Source organism: Cynocephalus volans, chromosome 9, assembly GCF_027409185.1.
Source record: "Cynocephalus volans isolate mCynVol1 chromosome 9, mCynVol1.pri, whole genome shotgun sequence".
NCBI classification, from domain to species: Eukaryota; Metazoa; Chordata; class Mammalia; order Dermoptera; family Cynocephalidae; genus Cynocephalus; species Cynocephalus volans.
The window spans coordinates 75,874,471-75,891,409 of record NC_084468.1 but is presented as its reverse complement, the minus strand read 5'-3'; the positions used below and the strand labels follow the sequence as shown (position 1 = coordinate 75,891,409).

Here is a 16,939-nt window from a genome sequence, read left to right as displayed (position 1 = left end):
CTTTTTGGTCCATCCTTTGGTCTATAGCCTCAGGGAAGGGGGAATGAAACAGTCTCTAATTTCGATTTTTAAAATTTTTTGAGGGTTGATTCATGGCCTGACATGTGGCCTATCCTAGAGCATGTTTCCTGTGCTGATGAAAAGGGTGTGTTTCCTGTGCTGATGAAAAGGGAGCTGTTGGATGAAATGTTCTGTAAATGTCTATTAGGTCCATTTGGTCTATCATGCAGTTTAAATCCAATGTTTCTTTGTTGATTTTCTGTCTAGATGATCTGTCCAGTGCCAAAAGAGGGTTGTTGAAGTTCCCAACTCTAATTGTACTGGAGTCTGTCTCTCCCTTTAGACACATAAATATTTGCTTTATATATCTGGGTGCTCCAATACTGGGTGTATATATATTTACAACTATTACATCCTCTTGTTTAATTGATCTTTTATCATTATATAATGCTCTTCTTTGTCTCTTTTTATGGTTTTTGATTTAAAGTTTATTTAATCTGATACAAGAATACCTACTACTGCTCATTTTTGGTTTCCATTTGCATGGAATATCTTTTTCCATAACTTTTAGTCTATGAATGTCTTTACAGGTGAAGTGAATTTCTTCCCTCCCACCCCCTTAACACTGTCACAGTGGGGTTAAGTTTCTAATACATGGACTTTGGGGGACAAAATTCAATACCCAGCACAGGGTAAGCTAAGTTGCCAAGAAGTTCACTATTCTTACCAGGATTCAGCTGTTTTTCTTAAACAAACTGTTTGACAACTCCTGACAGTGTTCTTCTTGTTTTTATAGAAGAATCAATTTTTAGAGGTCATTACTCTGCCATTCCTGAATCACTCTTCAGTTCCCATTATTATTGTTATTATTATTATTTATTTTTATAATTTTATTTGAAAATAATTGACATAGAAAAGTTTTAAAATAAAAATAATATGAGAGATCCATATACCCTTTACACAAATTTACCTATTTTAAATATTTTATACATGTACATATACAAGTATGTATGTGTATGTGTATACACATACACATACACATACATATTTTCCATGGATAATACACGCTTCTTTTTCTGAAGCAAAATGTATACATCATGACTCTTTACTACTAATTGCTTCAGTATGTATTTCCTAAGAATGAACTAATATATATCAGCTGTTTAACTCAATACTTTGCTTATTAAAAAACATTGGTTATACCTTCTTAGAACTTGTTTATAAAAGGGACTGAAGCTTCAGCATGAGCTTATATAAAGATAGGGATTTGGGAACCATTCATATCAAAATCACAGTGAGAGCAATGGCACAAATAGCACTGGCCCCAGAGAGAATGTTGAGAGAGTAGAGCTGAGTAGTAAGGGCTAAATGTGGGGAATCCATATGTGTAGGATCAGGAATGTGATGCAGAGAGTATGTAGACCATAAGAGCATAACATTTTGAAAAATAGTGCAACATAGTGTCAGAAACCAAAGAGGAATTTAAGAGTATGAAATATCAGGAATATCTGGATTTGGATGGTTAATTTTTGAAGAGGTTACATTCTGCAGGATGAGGGTGGGTAGAATGCAAATTTCAAAGCATTAAAGAGTAGGAAAATCTTTGTAGACTGCTTTTAGTGAATGTGATGATGAGAGAATGTGTTCTGATCAAGGAATGTGATGATGAGCACAGTAGCTCAAGAGAGGACAGTAAAAAGAGTGTTTATTTATAGGTTGGGGGAACATTGGTCATGTACATAGAGAGAGCAGGGGAGAAATTGAAGGTCAAAGAGGGAGTATAGACAATTGAAGAGAAACATCTTTTTTTTCCTTTAAAAAGAACAGCAAAATTTGCAAACCTTTATCTAAACTGACCAAGAAAAAAAGAGAGAACACTGAAATTACTAAAATCGGAAATAAAGCAGGGGCATTATTGCATTGTCATTATAGTTTTTTGTGGTGGTAAGATTTAGCTTCTTTCTCTTTTTTGTTTGCATTTCTGTTCTACCAATGGGTTTTATTCTTTCTGGTGTATTTGTGGTAGTGATTTTTGTTTTTGAGATTCCAGATACAGGACTTTCTTGAGGATTTCTGTCAAGGCTGGTCATGTGGTGGTGAACTCCTGCAGTTTTTGTTTGACTAGAAAATACATTATTCTTCTCTCATTTCTGAAGGATAGCCTTGCTGGGTATAGTATTCTTGGCAGGCTTTTTTTTTTTTTTTCTTGTAGTGTTTTGAATATATCATCCCATTTTCTTTTGGCCTGCAGAGTTTCTGTTGAGAAGTCTGCTGTTAGTCTGACAGGGGCTCCTTTATAGGTAACCTGATGCTTTTCTCTTGCTTCTTTTAAGATTCTGTCTGTCTTTAAGCTCTGCCAGTTTTATTATAATGTGTCTTGGATTTGAATCTGTTTGGGGATCTGTGAGCCTCCTGGATCTGAAGGTCCATGTCCTTCCTATACCTGGGAAGTTTCTGTTATTATTTCACTGAAAAGGTTTTCAATGCCTTTTCCTTTCTTTTCCTTTCTGGAACACCCATGATTTGAATGCTTGTGCTATTAAGGTTGTCTGCTAGCTCTCTTAGATATTTTTAATTTTTAAAAATTCTTTTTTCCTTTTTTTGTCTGCCTGGGTTATTTCAAAAAGACTATCTTCAAGATTAAAAATTCTTTCTTCTGCTTGTTCTAGCCTGCTGCTTAAGCTCTCAGTGTGTTTTCTATTTCATTGAGTGAATCTTTCAGTTCCATACGTTCTGCTACATTCTTTTTCAAGGTATCAATCTCTCTGTAAATTTCCTCTTGATATTCTGGATTTTTTTTCTCATTTGATTATGTTGTCTAACTGAATCTCGTACCTCAGTGAGTTTCCTTAAGGTCATTGCTTGGACTTCCTTTTCTGTCATTTCAAGGGTTTCCTTCTATATAGGGTCTGGTATTTGAGAATTATTGTATTCTTTTGATGGTGTCAGATTTTCTTGGTTTTTCATATTTCTAGTATCTCTGCATTGACATCTGGTCATTTCATAGAGTACCTACTTCTTCTATTACTCTGGAGTGGGCTTTGAGGAGAGTGATGTCCTCTTTTTTTTCTGGTCTCCACTGGTGACTCTCCTTGTGGCAGTGCAGTTGAGTGTCTAGTTGGCCACATCAGTGGTGTCTGTGGCTACTGCTGTGGCATTGAGCCACTTTTGTGGCGGCTGTGGCTGTGGTAGTGGTTGTGATGGGCCACATGTGTGCATGTGTTGGTTTGGATATGCTTTCTTGTCTGCTTCCAGGTGGGGGGTGATGCCCTTGGCTCTTGCTTTGGGCCCCAGGCATGCTCTCTTGCCATCTTCTGGGCAGAGGGGCTGCCCTTAGCTCCTGTTATCACCCTGGGTGTGCTCTCATGCCTGCTTCTGGGTTGAGGGGACTGCCATTGGCTCCTGCCCAGGACCCCGGGTGTGCTCTCCTAAGTGAGTTTCTTGAAGGCAGCATAATGTTGTGTTTTGTTTTTTAATTCATTCAGCTAGTCTATATCTTTTAAATGTGGAATTTAATCCATTTACATTCAAGGTTGTTATTGAAAGATGTGGCCTTACTACTGACATTTTGTTAATAGTACTATGGTTGTTTTGTATGTCCTTTATTTTTTTATTTCTCTTTTATTAATTGTCTTTGCTGTTTGGTGGCTTTCAGTATTGACAAGATATAATTTCTTTCTCTTCTTCCTTGCATATCTGCTCTACCAGTGAGTTTTATTCTTTCATGTGTTTCATAATGGTTGTTATCATTTTGCTTCTAGATGTAGGACTCCCTTAAGGATTTCTCATAGGGCTGTTCTAGTGGTTATAAATTTTCTGATTTTCTTTGGGAAGGACACTATTTCTCCTTCATTTATGAAGGATAGTTTTGCTGAGGATAATATTCTTGGCTGGTAGCTTTTTCTTTCAGCACATTGAATATATCATCTCATTCTCTCTTGGCCTGTAAGGCTTCTGCTGAGAAATCTGCTGCCAGTCTGCTGGGGATTTCCTTATAGGTAACTGGATGCTTTTCTCTTGCTGTTTTTAAAATTCTTTCTTTGTCTTTGACTTTTGACAGTTTCCCTACAATGTGCTTGGAGAGAACATTTTGGGGTTAAATCTGTTTTGGGACCTTTGAACCGTTTGGATCTGGAAGTCCATATCTCTCCCCAAACTTAGGAAGTTTTCAGTTATTATATCATTAAATAGATTTTCTATGCCTTTTCCCAGTTCTTTCCCTTCTTTGATACATATAATGCAAGCGTTTGTACACTTAAATTTGTTTTATAAATCTTATAGGCTTTCTTTATTCTTTTTTACTTTTATTTTTTGTCTGATTGGGTTATTTCAAAAGACCTGTGTATTGGAGTGGGAAAAACGCAAACAAAAGCAAGTGTAGTGTTTCTCTCTCTATGCTCTTACTTAACAACAATCAACACAGAAGACCAACTTCTGTGACCAAATATGTGGAGATTTCTCTCCACTGTCAATCAAGCCAGCAGTCTTTCAGCAGACACCAACAGGGTGTCCTCCAATTCAATTCCTACACTATGTACCTGGAGATAGCATCATATTACAAAGGGTGAGAGTCTAGGCCTCTGGAACTTCTGACTAACCAGCTATAAATCAGGGTTCCCCAAACCCCTTCCTTGGGTTTGATTAGTTTGCTTGAGCAGCTAGCTTATAGAACTTGGGGAAACATGTACTTATCTTTACCAGTTTATTATAAAGTATATTACAAAGGATACAGATTAAGGGATGCCTAGAGTGAAGTTCGGGGAAGGAGCATGGAGCTTCCATGCCCTCCCTGGGTGTGCCACTCTCCAGGAGCCTCCATGTGTTCAGCTATCTGGAAGCTCTCCAAATCTAAGCATTTTAGGTTTTTATGGGGGCTTCATTACATAGACATGATTGATTGTACATTTCATTGACCACTGGTGATCAACTTAACCTTCAGTCCGTCATCCTTCCTGGACTTTGAGGGGTGAGAATTTTAGTCCCACCTTAATCTTTCCTGTGACCAGCTCCCATCCTGAAGCTATCTGGGAGCCACCAACCATCATTAGCATACAGAAATACTCATCACTTTGAAGATACTAAGGATTTTAAGAGTTATTTTGGGATTATGTTAGAAGTTGGGGATGAAGACAAAATGTATATTTTCACAACCTGACTTCAAGTTCAGAAATTCTTTCTTCTACTTGATTTAGCCTGTTGGTTGTATTTTATATTTCATTTAATGAATTCTTCAGTTCCAAGATTTCTGCTTGGCTCTTTTTTATGATATCTATCTCTTTCTTTAATTTCTCATTCAGATCATAAATTGTTTTCTGAATTCATTCATAAAATTCATATCTGTCTGTATTCTTTTGCTTCTCACTGATTTTCCTTAAGGTTACTATGTTGCATTCCTTTTCCAGCATTTCATAGATCTCCTTTTCTGTGGGGTCTGATACTGAAGCATTATTGTATTCCTTTGGGGATTTCATGTTTCCTTGTTTTTTCATGTTTCTTGTATTCCCACATTGATTTCTGGGCATCTGGTGGAAGAGGTACTTCTTCTAATTTTCTGGAGTAGCTTTTGAAGGAAGAGACTACTTCATGTAGATGTATTCTGTAGTGTTGATTGGATAGGGTGTTTTAGGTTCGGTTCAGGGTGAGCATAGTAGTATAGATTTTGTGCAATTTCTTTAATTGTTTTCAAAATCAAAGTTGTGTGCAAGTGCCTATATGGCCTAGGTGCCAGGCACTCAGCAATTTCTTGCTGAAGTAGTGACACTGGATATGATTACTGGGGCCTCAGGTGAAGCCTCTAGTCCCTAGGAGATGTTCTGGTGCACTCAGTGACTCCTCAGCTGAAGTAGGTGACCCTGGAAAGGGCCACTGGGGTCAGAACCAGGATTTTGGCTTTCCAGGAGAGGTGCTGTGGCAATTAGCTGTTTCTCTGCTAAAGTGGGTGAGGTTGCTGGGGAAATGGGTGGGATTGTGGAGCCCTATGAGAAGCACTGGGGAGCTACTCAGCTCCTCATGTGGAGTAGCCAACCCTGGGAGGAGGTCTCTGGGCTTCAGCCAAGACCTCAAACTTATGGGAGGGGTGCTCGGGCATTCTGAAGCTTCTAAGTTGGAATTGGTGACACCGGGTTGGGTTTCTAGGGTCATGGGTGAGATTTTGGGCCTCTGGGTGAGGTGCTGAAGTGCTCTGCAGCTCCTCAGCTAGAGTTGGTGGCTCTGGGCAGGTTCCCTGGAGCTGTGGCAGGACTCTGTGTCCCTGGGGTAGGTGTGCTGGTGCTCCACTGAAGAGATTAGTGCCAGTCCTGGTTGCAGAAGGCCCTGATCAGTCAGCTGTCAGCTCTGGAAAGTGTGAGCATTGGTTCCCTTTGTCTTGAGGGTGTCCTCCTCACTCTGCTGGACTGCTTATTCCCAGGGGTGCAGGGTGCTGTGTGGCTTTGGGTACCAGAGTCATGGTTTGATGAGGGGGATATTGGGCCTCAGGTGTAGGCTCTGATCCCCAAATGATGACATGCTGTGGCAGCCTAAGTCCTGGGGAATGATGGAGCTCGGCATGGTTTCCCTCTCTGGAATAATGCACTTGTGTGGGCACCAAACAGTTCACTATACTGGGCTCATGGCCTGCAAGGGCTGTGTGGCTGTCTTGTGGCCAGGACTGCAGGCATCTGTGGTGGGAGTGTAGACTGTGGGGGTTTTTGCTTACTTTTCCCCACAGTTAGAAGTCTCTCCTGGCTCTGAGCTGATCTCTGTTGGGCGCTTCACTCGTCTTTCTGTGCTGCCATCCCAAGTTTCTGAGCCTTACGGGGTCTTCCTCACTGTTTTGTTGAATTCCAGTGTTTTTTCCTAGCCACTCTATTCAAAGTGTGGTTATTTATTTGTTGTTTTGAACTTCCTTTGTGTCAGAGGCGATAGCTGGGCACCTCTAGTCAGCCGTATTGAACCGGTCTTACTTTTTCTTTTCATTTTATTATTTTCTTCCTTCCACTTTTTTTGGCTTTATTTTGTTGCTGTTTTCTAATTTTTAAGATGAGAGCTCAATTTACTTATTTCCATTCTTTTGTTTTTTTGTTGTTGCAAGATTTAAGGTATGGGTTTTCCTGTAATTGCTGGCTTTATTACACCCTATTGATTTTTTCAATGTTCCTTTTTTAGAAATTCCACAATTTTAATTTTTCCATTTTGTTCCCAAGGACAATAGAGAATTTAAAAAGTTTCAAATGGAATATTTAATTTTAGGAAGAGCAGGAGAAGAGCAAGACATGGAATTAAAGAAGGTTGCTTCAGTCTTCCGGAAATTTTAGTTTTGAATAAAATTGAGAATTTTTATTATCATCTGAAACAGCATTTCACATGTTTTCATTACAAAGGGACTGTGTGTTTATCATTTAAGAGTGATCAGAATAGCTATGGGACCTACCCAAAGTCCCATGAAGGGCAGGAAAGCAACAAATTTACTCAGCAATATTAATGGGTTGTGATGACAAACAGTAAAATTGATTTGTGATTGCATCTAGGCTTTCATCAGCTTTTTAATAGCTTTGTGAAAATTAGAAAAAGGCACCCCCTCTGGGTGGAAGCAGCCTACAAGGTCTTGCATGGCTGGAGCAGTTCTAGTTGGATATCAACCCCCACTTGGCCCCTGTTTCATTTTCTTTAGCTCAGTTGATCTTGCAGGCCCTGGATTGCCCTCTACTAAGTCCAGTGTGTTCACTGCTGGACAACTGTGGGAAACCAAATAAGAAAAGCAATTGACACCACCAAACTCTCATTACATTCAAGATACGAGATTTATTCACATCAACAAAAATAATCACAACAAAATGTACACTAATTTTAAAAACATAAGATTATAGTGACATAAAATGTTATATTCTTTAAGTGTGTAAAAGTATTTTGTTTGCATCTACATAAATTTCTATTCATAATAACAGACATTAAAATGTAGTGATAGTTAGCATTTCTTCTACGGAAAGAACATAGACAGAACCCTGCAGTTTTCAATTTATAAGGGTGTTACCATGAAGCAGCAAACTAAGCTAATGATCAAAAACATTATCTATTTCCAGATCCATGTACATATACATTCATCCACTAAACTGAGTAGGCATTTTTTTATACTCTCTCATCTTGCTATATATTTTTTTTTAATTAAAAGCAAAGTAAGAAATGGTTTTTTTTTTCTTCATTAATCGACCTCAGAAGATGCACTCTCTAATTCATGAGAAATGCGAAATTTCAGCTGTTTATCTTCTTCTCTACTCTTAGGGTCTAGGACTAGCTTGTCTTCATGGCTGTGAAATTCACGGCTGTGGAATTCAGGGCTGTCTTTGGAATGTTCCTGACTATCAATCCCATCGGAATGCTCATTGCTCTCATCACTTGCCTTTCGCTTATGTAATTTGGACTGCTTGTAGCTGTAGGTTTCCACACTTTGGTCATCCAGTTTACTTGTTTCATGACTGTCCTTCCCATGGCTGTCCCAATCAGAAGGCACACTCAGGCCCTGGGCAACAGGGATGGCTTTGTGTGCATCATCAAACTCCTCGCTTTCCACGTGGGAGGTGAGGTCCTCCTCTGTAGTATCAGGATACTGAATCATGGCACAAATGGAAGAAGAATTATATGAACAACCAGGATGGGAACATTGTAATCTTTATTTGCCCTCTAACATTTAACCCAACTTATATTAAAAATTGTCTACATTTGGCAGAAATAATAATACTAGCATGTTACTTTGTGCTTTACCAAGCCCTTTCACACATGTCATCTCCTTTAGTTAAATAACTACATCACTTATGTATGTAATAAAACCTGTGAGGTAGGTCTCATTATCTGTTTTACATAAAAGGAAGGTAAATTGAAAGTTGAAAAGTAAAGAATGGTAAATGCAAGGCTATGTCAAATTCAGATCCTTTGACTATAGATTCAGTATAATTTGCAATGCCACAATTCCTCTTATGTATTTAATTTCAAAACATGACCATTGTATTTTGAAATTAATTGGTATTTTCCAGTCTTTTTAATTTTTTTGGATCTAAAAAAAGTGAGTAGAACAAATGTTTTAGAGCGAGGATTTGGAAAAATAGAATCATGTTTCAGGGACAAAATTAGGAAGAAGTTATGTGGACTTAAACAAAAACCACCAAGTGGAAAAAAGTTTTTGTATTCAATGGTTATATAGTAGAGTAATAATAAATGCTGCCTTGCTGAATGAATGAATGAATGAATATGTAGACTCTGGTTTCCTAGAACTGAGCTCTAGTCAGAACCATCAGATGTATCGGTTAGGGATTTACCTGGACATCAGCTCTGTGGAATTTCTTAGATTTTGACCTTAGTCTATAAGCCACGCTATCACCTCGGCCATCATATGTGTCTATTGTGGGGACAGCTGGAGTGAAAACTGGGGTTGCTGGAACACGAGTGGGAAAATCAGTAACCAGTTCATCAGATTCATCAGAATGGTGGGACTCGTCAGAATGGTGAGAATCATCAGGATGGTCAGCGTCATCGAAGTCATCTGAGTCAATGGAGTCCTGGCTATCCACGTGGTCTCCATCATCTTCATCATTCTCATCATCCGTGTGGTCGTGGCTTTCATTGGACTTACTTGGGAGGGTCTAAAATTCAAGACATAAAATTAGTATATGGATTTTTGTTTTCCCTTAGCTTTTTAGTGCATTAGTCTTTTACTGTCTTTCTTCTATTTCATTTCAGAATCTTTGCATTCACAATACACTCCGTGGCTTTTAGGAGCTATAGTAAGCATCTTCCAATTTCTCTTTTAACACAGTGATAAATGGAATAATATTCTAACGTACTTTCTTTGCTAATCAATTAAAAGTTATTTTCATAGATATTTTCAAGCCAAATGCGTGAGTGTGAGATTCATATTGATAACATTGTTTTACAATGTACTTATTAGTCATTATTTAGTTCACTAAATCCAATGATGTGATAGACACAGATACATAATTGTGAGGTTGATTTTTCTATTTGAAATGAGAATTCTCCAGAGATCAGCGCATGTATATATTTCAATGTGTGTACCGAAACCTATAACCACCTCCATATTAGCATGGCTAATCGAAAGGTAACTCTGTTACACATGTGTGTATAAATTGCAGCTCAAATTTGACTTGAATCAACCAGTTAATGTCTACTAAACTTCAAATTAGCAAACGTACTTGTAATTTATCTAACTTTCCCTATTTTCTATTTTATTTTATTTTATTTTTGGCAGCTGGCTGGTAGAGGGATCTTGGTGTTATCAGCACCATGTTCTAATCAATTGAGCTAACCATCCAGCCCTATCTAACTTCCTTATTAGAGATTCTTAGAATATTCAAATTGAATCTTAAGGAAAATAAATTTAATTTATCTCTTTGTTCAGAAAATATATTAATAATCCTGATACAAAGAATAGTTATCAAATAAACTATTATGTTAAGAACAGAAATGTTCCTAAAGGCAAAATCTTGGCTTTGACAGACATTAATTAGATGCTTATTAGATACTAGATATCTACAAAATAAATTGCAAGAGGCTTAACGTTTCAAATAACAGGCATTAATAAACATTTTCTGCAACACTAAGCTTACCTGAAGAAACCTAATATTTCTGATATTTAGTAAATACGTGTTTTCTTTCTGAGCAAGTTTTAGACTGGCAATTTACTGGAAAATTTACTAATGGATTTTCATCAGAAGGAAACCTAGGCTATGGCTTCTTTCATCTCTCCAAAGTGTGATCAGTATCTGATTGACAGAACTTACCTCTTGTTTAAAATTGTCAATGTCTTCAGAGGACACGGCATTCTGAAGAAGCAAGGGCACATATTAGTGCACATCATACGTGCTTAGCTTTTTTATTCCAATGTTAGCCTTTTCAATCCAAAGCAAGCCTTATTTTTCAGCCTCATTAGTGGATGGCTTAAAGCAGGAAGAAGACAACATGGCAGATCAATTGGCATCCTAAGCACACATTTACCAACAGGCAAGAAGGATCCATATAACCAACCCGAATGGCCTGTTTGTGGTTATCTTTCATTGTTGTTATTTAGTCTGAAAATTTAAAAAATACCTGTGATGCTAGGAGATTCTGCTTCTGAGATGGATCGGGCTTTAGCCATGCTGCCATAGCATCTGGATATTTGTTGTACAGCTACAAAAAATTTGAATATTTATCATTATTGAAAAAACCCCACAGAGCTCTCTGAATGATAAGCTGAAATAAAAACTATACTTCACCTGTCTTGGTGGATAAGCAGAATATGCGTGCATGTAGTCAACCAGAACCTTAGATACCTTTCTCTATTTATTTTTTCTTGTAGATTCATTTAGCAAACTCTTGCATAGCACTTTCTGTGGGACAGGCACTCTTTCAAAGCACTTTACAAATATTCATTCACTTGATCTTCTCAACCCCCTATCAGATAGGTATCAGAACTATCCCCATTTTACAGACCAGGAAACTCAGCCACAATGCAGTTAAGTGATAGTAGCAGAGCCAGGTTCAAACCCAGGCAAACTGGCTGTTAACACTGATCTTAACACTGCTTTATTGTTCCATGTTTGCTGGCTGAATTTTCCTTTCATATAAAGCACATCTAAAGCAGAGGTGGCCTTAATTACTGTGGATCTTCATTGTTTCCTCTCCATGGAACAAGGAGAAACTGTAGAAGACTGTGCTAATATACTACCTTCTAGCCACATATGGCTATTTAAATTTAAGTTAATATAAATTAAATAAAATAAAAAATTCAATTCTTCAGTTGCATTTGCCACATTTTGAGTGCTCAATAGCAACATGTATCTAGTGGCTATCTTATAGACAGTGCAGAAATATAACAACATCATTGCACAAAAGTTCTATTGCTGTAAGGTGCCAAAGATGTAAATGAACTTTCCTAATTTAGCCACGTTATTCATCTGGAAAATGATGATAGTAAGCTAGTGCGGAGGAATGGAAATTGAATAAGTGTCATCTGACAGGCTGTATCATCCAGGGCCAATCGCTTGAGTAGGCTGGGAACCCATCAGTAGCACTTAGAGTTTCTCTCATAGCTGACTCTAACCAGAGCAGCTTCATATAGGGCTTCTCTGAAAGTTGTTGCTGAAAGAAGGGGTTCCTTGCCTAAAACATATGCAAAAACTACTAGATTAAATGAGTTCAAAGTTTCCCTCTTTATTTTTTCATATATAAGTATATTTACATTTATATATATTCATATACATATATTTCCTGATGGCATATATAAAATAGGCTCAGTGAGAAGGTATTTATAAGTTAAATTTTTAATTTAAAAAAAGTAATATAAAGAAAATATAGATAAGCAAAATGAACAGACTAAAAAATCACCCAAAATCGTAACACAGATAACAAGTATTTATTTTCAGGGTACAGTCTTATAGACTTGTCCATATTTCCGACTAGCTCTAAATTTCTGGGATTCTAGAAGGCTGAATCTTAAGCTCATTTATCTCTTAAATATCACTTCATGACTTATACTGTTAAGGCTTCATTCGCCTTTTAAAAACATATCCTTGCCATATTTTATTCTATGAGTGTGACTTCTATCTTCTCTGGAGATGTTAATTTTTTTGGCTTATTATTGTGATTCAACACCTGAATTCTCAAATCAGTTGGAAAACAGACACACTTACACACACCCACTCGCACACAAATGTACAGACAGATGCACACACAAACATACACAATTCCTCTCTTTATGTCTTCATTAAGCAATCTAATTGCAATGACCCTAGGCAACTCTACATTGGCCTTTATTTTGTTCATCTGGAATTGAACTCTGTGTGCCTTTTTGTCCAAGCTCCTGGGGACAATGCCCAGTTGTTGTTTGGCTGGCAGAGTTTCATCTGTTGTGGAGGGGCAGGTACATTTATGGTGCTGGTCAAGTAATTATAATAGAGTTTGGTTTGGTCCTGTGTTTGGTTAGAAAAATGTGACCTAACATCAGCTGACAAGCACAATAGATACAAGCAGCATAAAAAGACTTTCTTTTCACAATGGGCTTCTTAGCAAATATCTCAGGCAATGTTATGAGTATTATGATCAAAGAGTCCTGACCAGTATTTGAGGTGAATTTTAAATATAGCCTTTCACTAAGTAAAGTGAAGGATGGAATTTTCTGCTTGTAGAACAGTATGTTGACTCATGGAAAGAAAAAGTCATACAACTTCATAGAACTCATTTTATGTGTGATCATGGCCTAGAGCATTATTTTATTATATTAAAAAATAAAGCTTGGTTTTAAGAGCATATATTTATTAAAAATTATACTGTGTTTGGTACTGGCCTAGATCGAAAACAGGTAGTCAATAAATACCTGTAAATTAATAGGCTTGACTATGAAGATACTCATTAGCAAAATTGAGACAAATACGTTCGTAGTGCCTCTTGCAGCAATTGCAGTTTAACTGTATGATAACTTAAAAGATGCTTACCTGCTTTTCCTCAGAACTGCCGGAATCAGGCTGTTTAACCTTTGAAACAAAAAGATGGAGAAAGATTACAACGTGAATGTGTTCCTAGCACACAGAAGCACGCAATTCATTTATTTTCAGCAATTTTCTTTAGGATTCAGCTGTACTCACTGGGAGGGCGTAGATGATGCCTAAGAGGCAAGAGCAAATCACCGCAATTCTCATGGTAGTGGTTTTTCCTGCAAAATATTTTGTGAGGAATATTTGATATCTTCCAGTGATACATTTTATACTACTACAGTATAAAATAATCACAAATAAATATATTTTGTATGGAATCTCTTCTACTTAGAGAACCCTTTTCTTTTTAATATCAGGGTCTGTGAAGTTTATATTTGTATTGCCACCTCTATTCTCCATCTCTCACTATCAGGCAAGGGAGAAGGAAATTTTACAAGTCTATATTTATTCAACTTTTAAATTTAGAGTTCCGGAGATTATACCATTACCACCTGATATCTCCAGCTACTGAAACCTAAAAACAGATCAGCAGTAATTTAATTAAAATAACAAGCTAGTATGAGAACACTTACTTTTCAGAGAAGAAAAACAAAGAGAAAATACAATTCTGAAAGACATTTGTTTTCTCTATTTTTTCAACATATATTTCAAATGTGATTTTTACCTTAAATTCGTACGAAGGTGCTATTGAGGTGAAAGAAAGTTATCTCTGAAGTTAGCTATTTAAGTAAGGTATTTCAGAAATTTGAAATGAGAAAGAGAACATTGAAAACAGTCGACAGCTTTTCTATTTGTGATAAGAGTCTAATAGTGTCTGTCATATGGATATCTCGGTGAAAATTTTAACAGCTAAATTCAGAAGTAAAATATTCAGACTTTGTCCCTTGAAAATGAGATAAATCATTTAAAAAACTGCATTATAATTGCCTTACATTACTATGAAAGATCCTTTTTCTTTTAAATGCCTCCACAATCCTCTAGCCATTTAAAACGATGCAGATACTAGTGTAATCATTCCAAAGGGGCATAGAATTTTACTTTTTTCTGATTGAAAGCAGTAGTTTCTGTTCTTTTGAGGAGCCAGTGGAAATGTATTTAAGTTTTATATTCGACTAGCTTTCAAAATACCTGGACACCTTTGTTCCAGGAGACCTGCAATGTGCTTGACCTGCTTAATCAAGAGGCTAGAACAATTTAAGTCTGATTAAGAGCGTCACAGTTAAAATTCTTTTCCTTACAACCTGGACTTCTGAATGAAGTTAAACTGAATGCATGGCAGCAACATAGAGCAGACTGCAGGCTCACCTCGGTTGGCGTCTGGCTGAGAAGGCTGCAACCGTCCTGAGAAGCGTCCAGTGCCAGGCGTTGCTCGCTCCTGCTGCTGACAGCCGGGACCTCCCAGAATTTAAATGCTGCTCCCGACAGTCCACCAATACAGGGAGGCGGAGAGATGTGTCATGAGGTTTTTTGCCACTGCCCAGCCCACCTGCTCCCACGCTTCCCCCTCTGGTTTTGCGGTTAAACACACACACACACACACACACACACACACACACACACACACACACACACACACACACACACACACACACACACTCACAGCTACAGATAAAACATTAGCTTTATAGTTTCTGAATTAGAAGAAAAAATATTAGTGTAAATCAGCCCTCGATGAAATTGAATGGGGTGGGGTTTTGTTCCTTTCCGTTTAAGTAACAGATAAATGTAATATCTGCAACCACATTCGCCTCTACGATTATGCATACTCATTGAAGAGCTCGAAGGCAATTGTTCAGGCTTACAAAGAGAGAACCTCCCTCTATCCTTTACAACTAAAGCTCAGCTTTGTGATTTCAAGTATGCAGCAGCTTGTCATTTAGACAAATGTCACTGGTGACATCGACATTCCTGTTCATGCCCATTAAGTTGCATTTACAGTGACCTTTCAAAGACTTGGATTTTTGTTGCACCGTTTGAATTGTTTGGAGTTGATGAACCTGATTACTTGCTATGTAAAATAAAAGAATGGTAATTTACTCTAGACGTTGCAAAAGTAAAGCAGTTTCTGACTGAGAGCAGGATGACTTCTTGAGAGTGCTGTGCTGCTTCAGGAGCCACACATTGTGTCCCATTCTGTCGCTAATGATCTGTGTGACTTTGGGCAAATCACTTAGCCTACCTACACCTGTTTCCTCATCTATAAAATGCAGACACTATTACCTAGTTCATAGGGTTTTTGAGAGGTTGAAGTGAATTAGTGTGTGTAAAACTAAAAATACTTTGCATATATTAGATGCAAATGCCCTGCATATTTTAAGGACTCTGTGTGTGTTACCTATCATCAAAATTTTTAGGAGGGGTAGGTAGTCAAGATTTGTAATGTCTTTAAATGAAATGAGTTACTAGGATGAGAGTAGATGCAAGGTCTTTAAACTGTGTACATCAGTAGAGTAATTTGCCCACCTCTGAAGGAACGGATTAAATTTCTGAATCATCTTTTTCTAGTTTTTCTCCCAATATATATAAAATTAGCTACTTTATAAGAAAAAAATTTAATTTCTATATTAAGAAAACTTTACTGGGTATTTAAAAGGTGTTTGAATGAAAGTAAATTACAGGTGAAGTCTGAATACTGGAGCAGATTTCATGGATAGCAGAGCTCTGGATCCATTTTAAATATTTAATAATGTCATGAGATTACTTATTCTCTTCATCTACTTTTCTCATTATAAAATGGGGATTGCACTATTCAATTACTTTACACCTCCATTGTAAGAATCGTGTGTAAATTGATATTAAATGTAATTGGTCCCATCTATTGTTAGTTCTAAGGAGTCAGCTCTTATTTGCCAAATATTACTTTTAACATTAATATAGAGTAAATAATTTCCTGCAATGTTAATAGTGTTATTGATCCATAGGTTTTATGAACATTTGGTGGGGGAAAATATGTCTTTTTTTAATTGGAAGCATTCCAAGTGAATTGATATTATCGATTTGTAGGTTATAAGCACACACTTTAATAGTTAAGATAGCACCTATCGCTATAAGATATAAAGCACACACATTATAAGGTTGCAAAATAGACTTCTTATTTCTGCTTTTAAAAAATATTTTTTTCTCTTTAAACACATTAGCCACATAAGCTTGTCATCTTGTCAGTTTAGCGAAAGAAAGTCCCAAAATTCTAAAAAGAAGATTTCCACAGGATTTACTATGGTTTACTCTGTGCCCACGGGGATGATTCAATATGAATTTAGGGAGTTATAGGAATAGATTTCGCTGGAGCTCAGCCATCTTGAGATGAACCATATGACCCTTCACAGGACTCTTCTGGTCATCGCTCTAAAGTGCCACACGATGGCAGCGTTTCTGAAAAGGATTTCAGACCACAATCTGGCTCTATCAATTTCTTATTCCAGCAGTATAGAACATGCATGTATTTAATGACAAAACTATAACACAGCTGTGGAACCCTCCAT

At 37.2% G+C, this 16,939-nt stretch overlaps 1 protein-coding gene across 1 annotated transcript; it reads right to left on the bottom strand.

The window, feature by feature from the left end:
• Nucleotides 1–7,843: 7,843 nt before the first annotated feature.
• Nucleotides 7,844–14,856, bottom strand: SPP1 (secreted phosphoprotein 1). Its single transcript, XM_063108192.1, has 7 exons — nucleotides 14,763–14,856; nucleotides 13,608–13,675; nucleotides 13,458–13,496; nucleotides 11,074–11,154; nucleotides 10,767–10,808; nucleotides 9,288–9,611; nucleotides 7,844–8,581 (listed from the first exon to the last, which is right to left on the bottom strand). Exons 2-7 carry the CDS (start codon nucleotides 13,659–13,661, stop codon nucleotides 8,177–8,179), a joined length of 945 nt encoding a protein of 314 aa, XP_062964262.1. The 5' UTR covers nucleotides 13,662–13,675; nucleotides 14,763–14,856; the 3' UTR covers nucleotides 7,844–8,176.
• Nucleotides 14,857–16,939: the final 2,083 nt, after the last annotated feature.

Bases quoted from the DNA above. Each gene is read 5' to 3' on its own strand.
- SPP1 (XM_063108192.1), bottom strand. From the start codon at position 13,661: ATGAGAATTGCGGTGATTTGCTCTTGCCTCTTAGGCATCATCTACGCC. The intron at 11,155-13,457 runs GTAAGCATCTTT...AATTTTTTGTAG, and splicing joins GCAGTTCTGAGGAAAAGCAG to CTGTACAACAAATATCCAGA. The intron at 10,809-11,073 runs GTATTTTTTAAA...TTGCTTCTTCAG, and splicing joins AGAATCTCCTAGCATCACAG to AATGCCGTGTCCTCTGAAGA.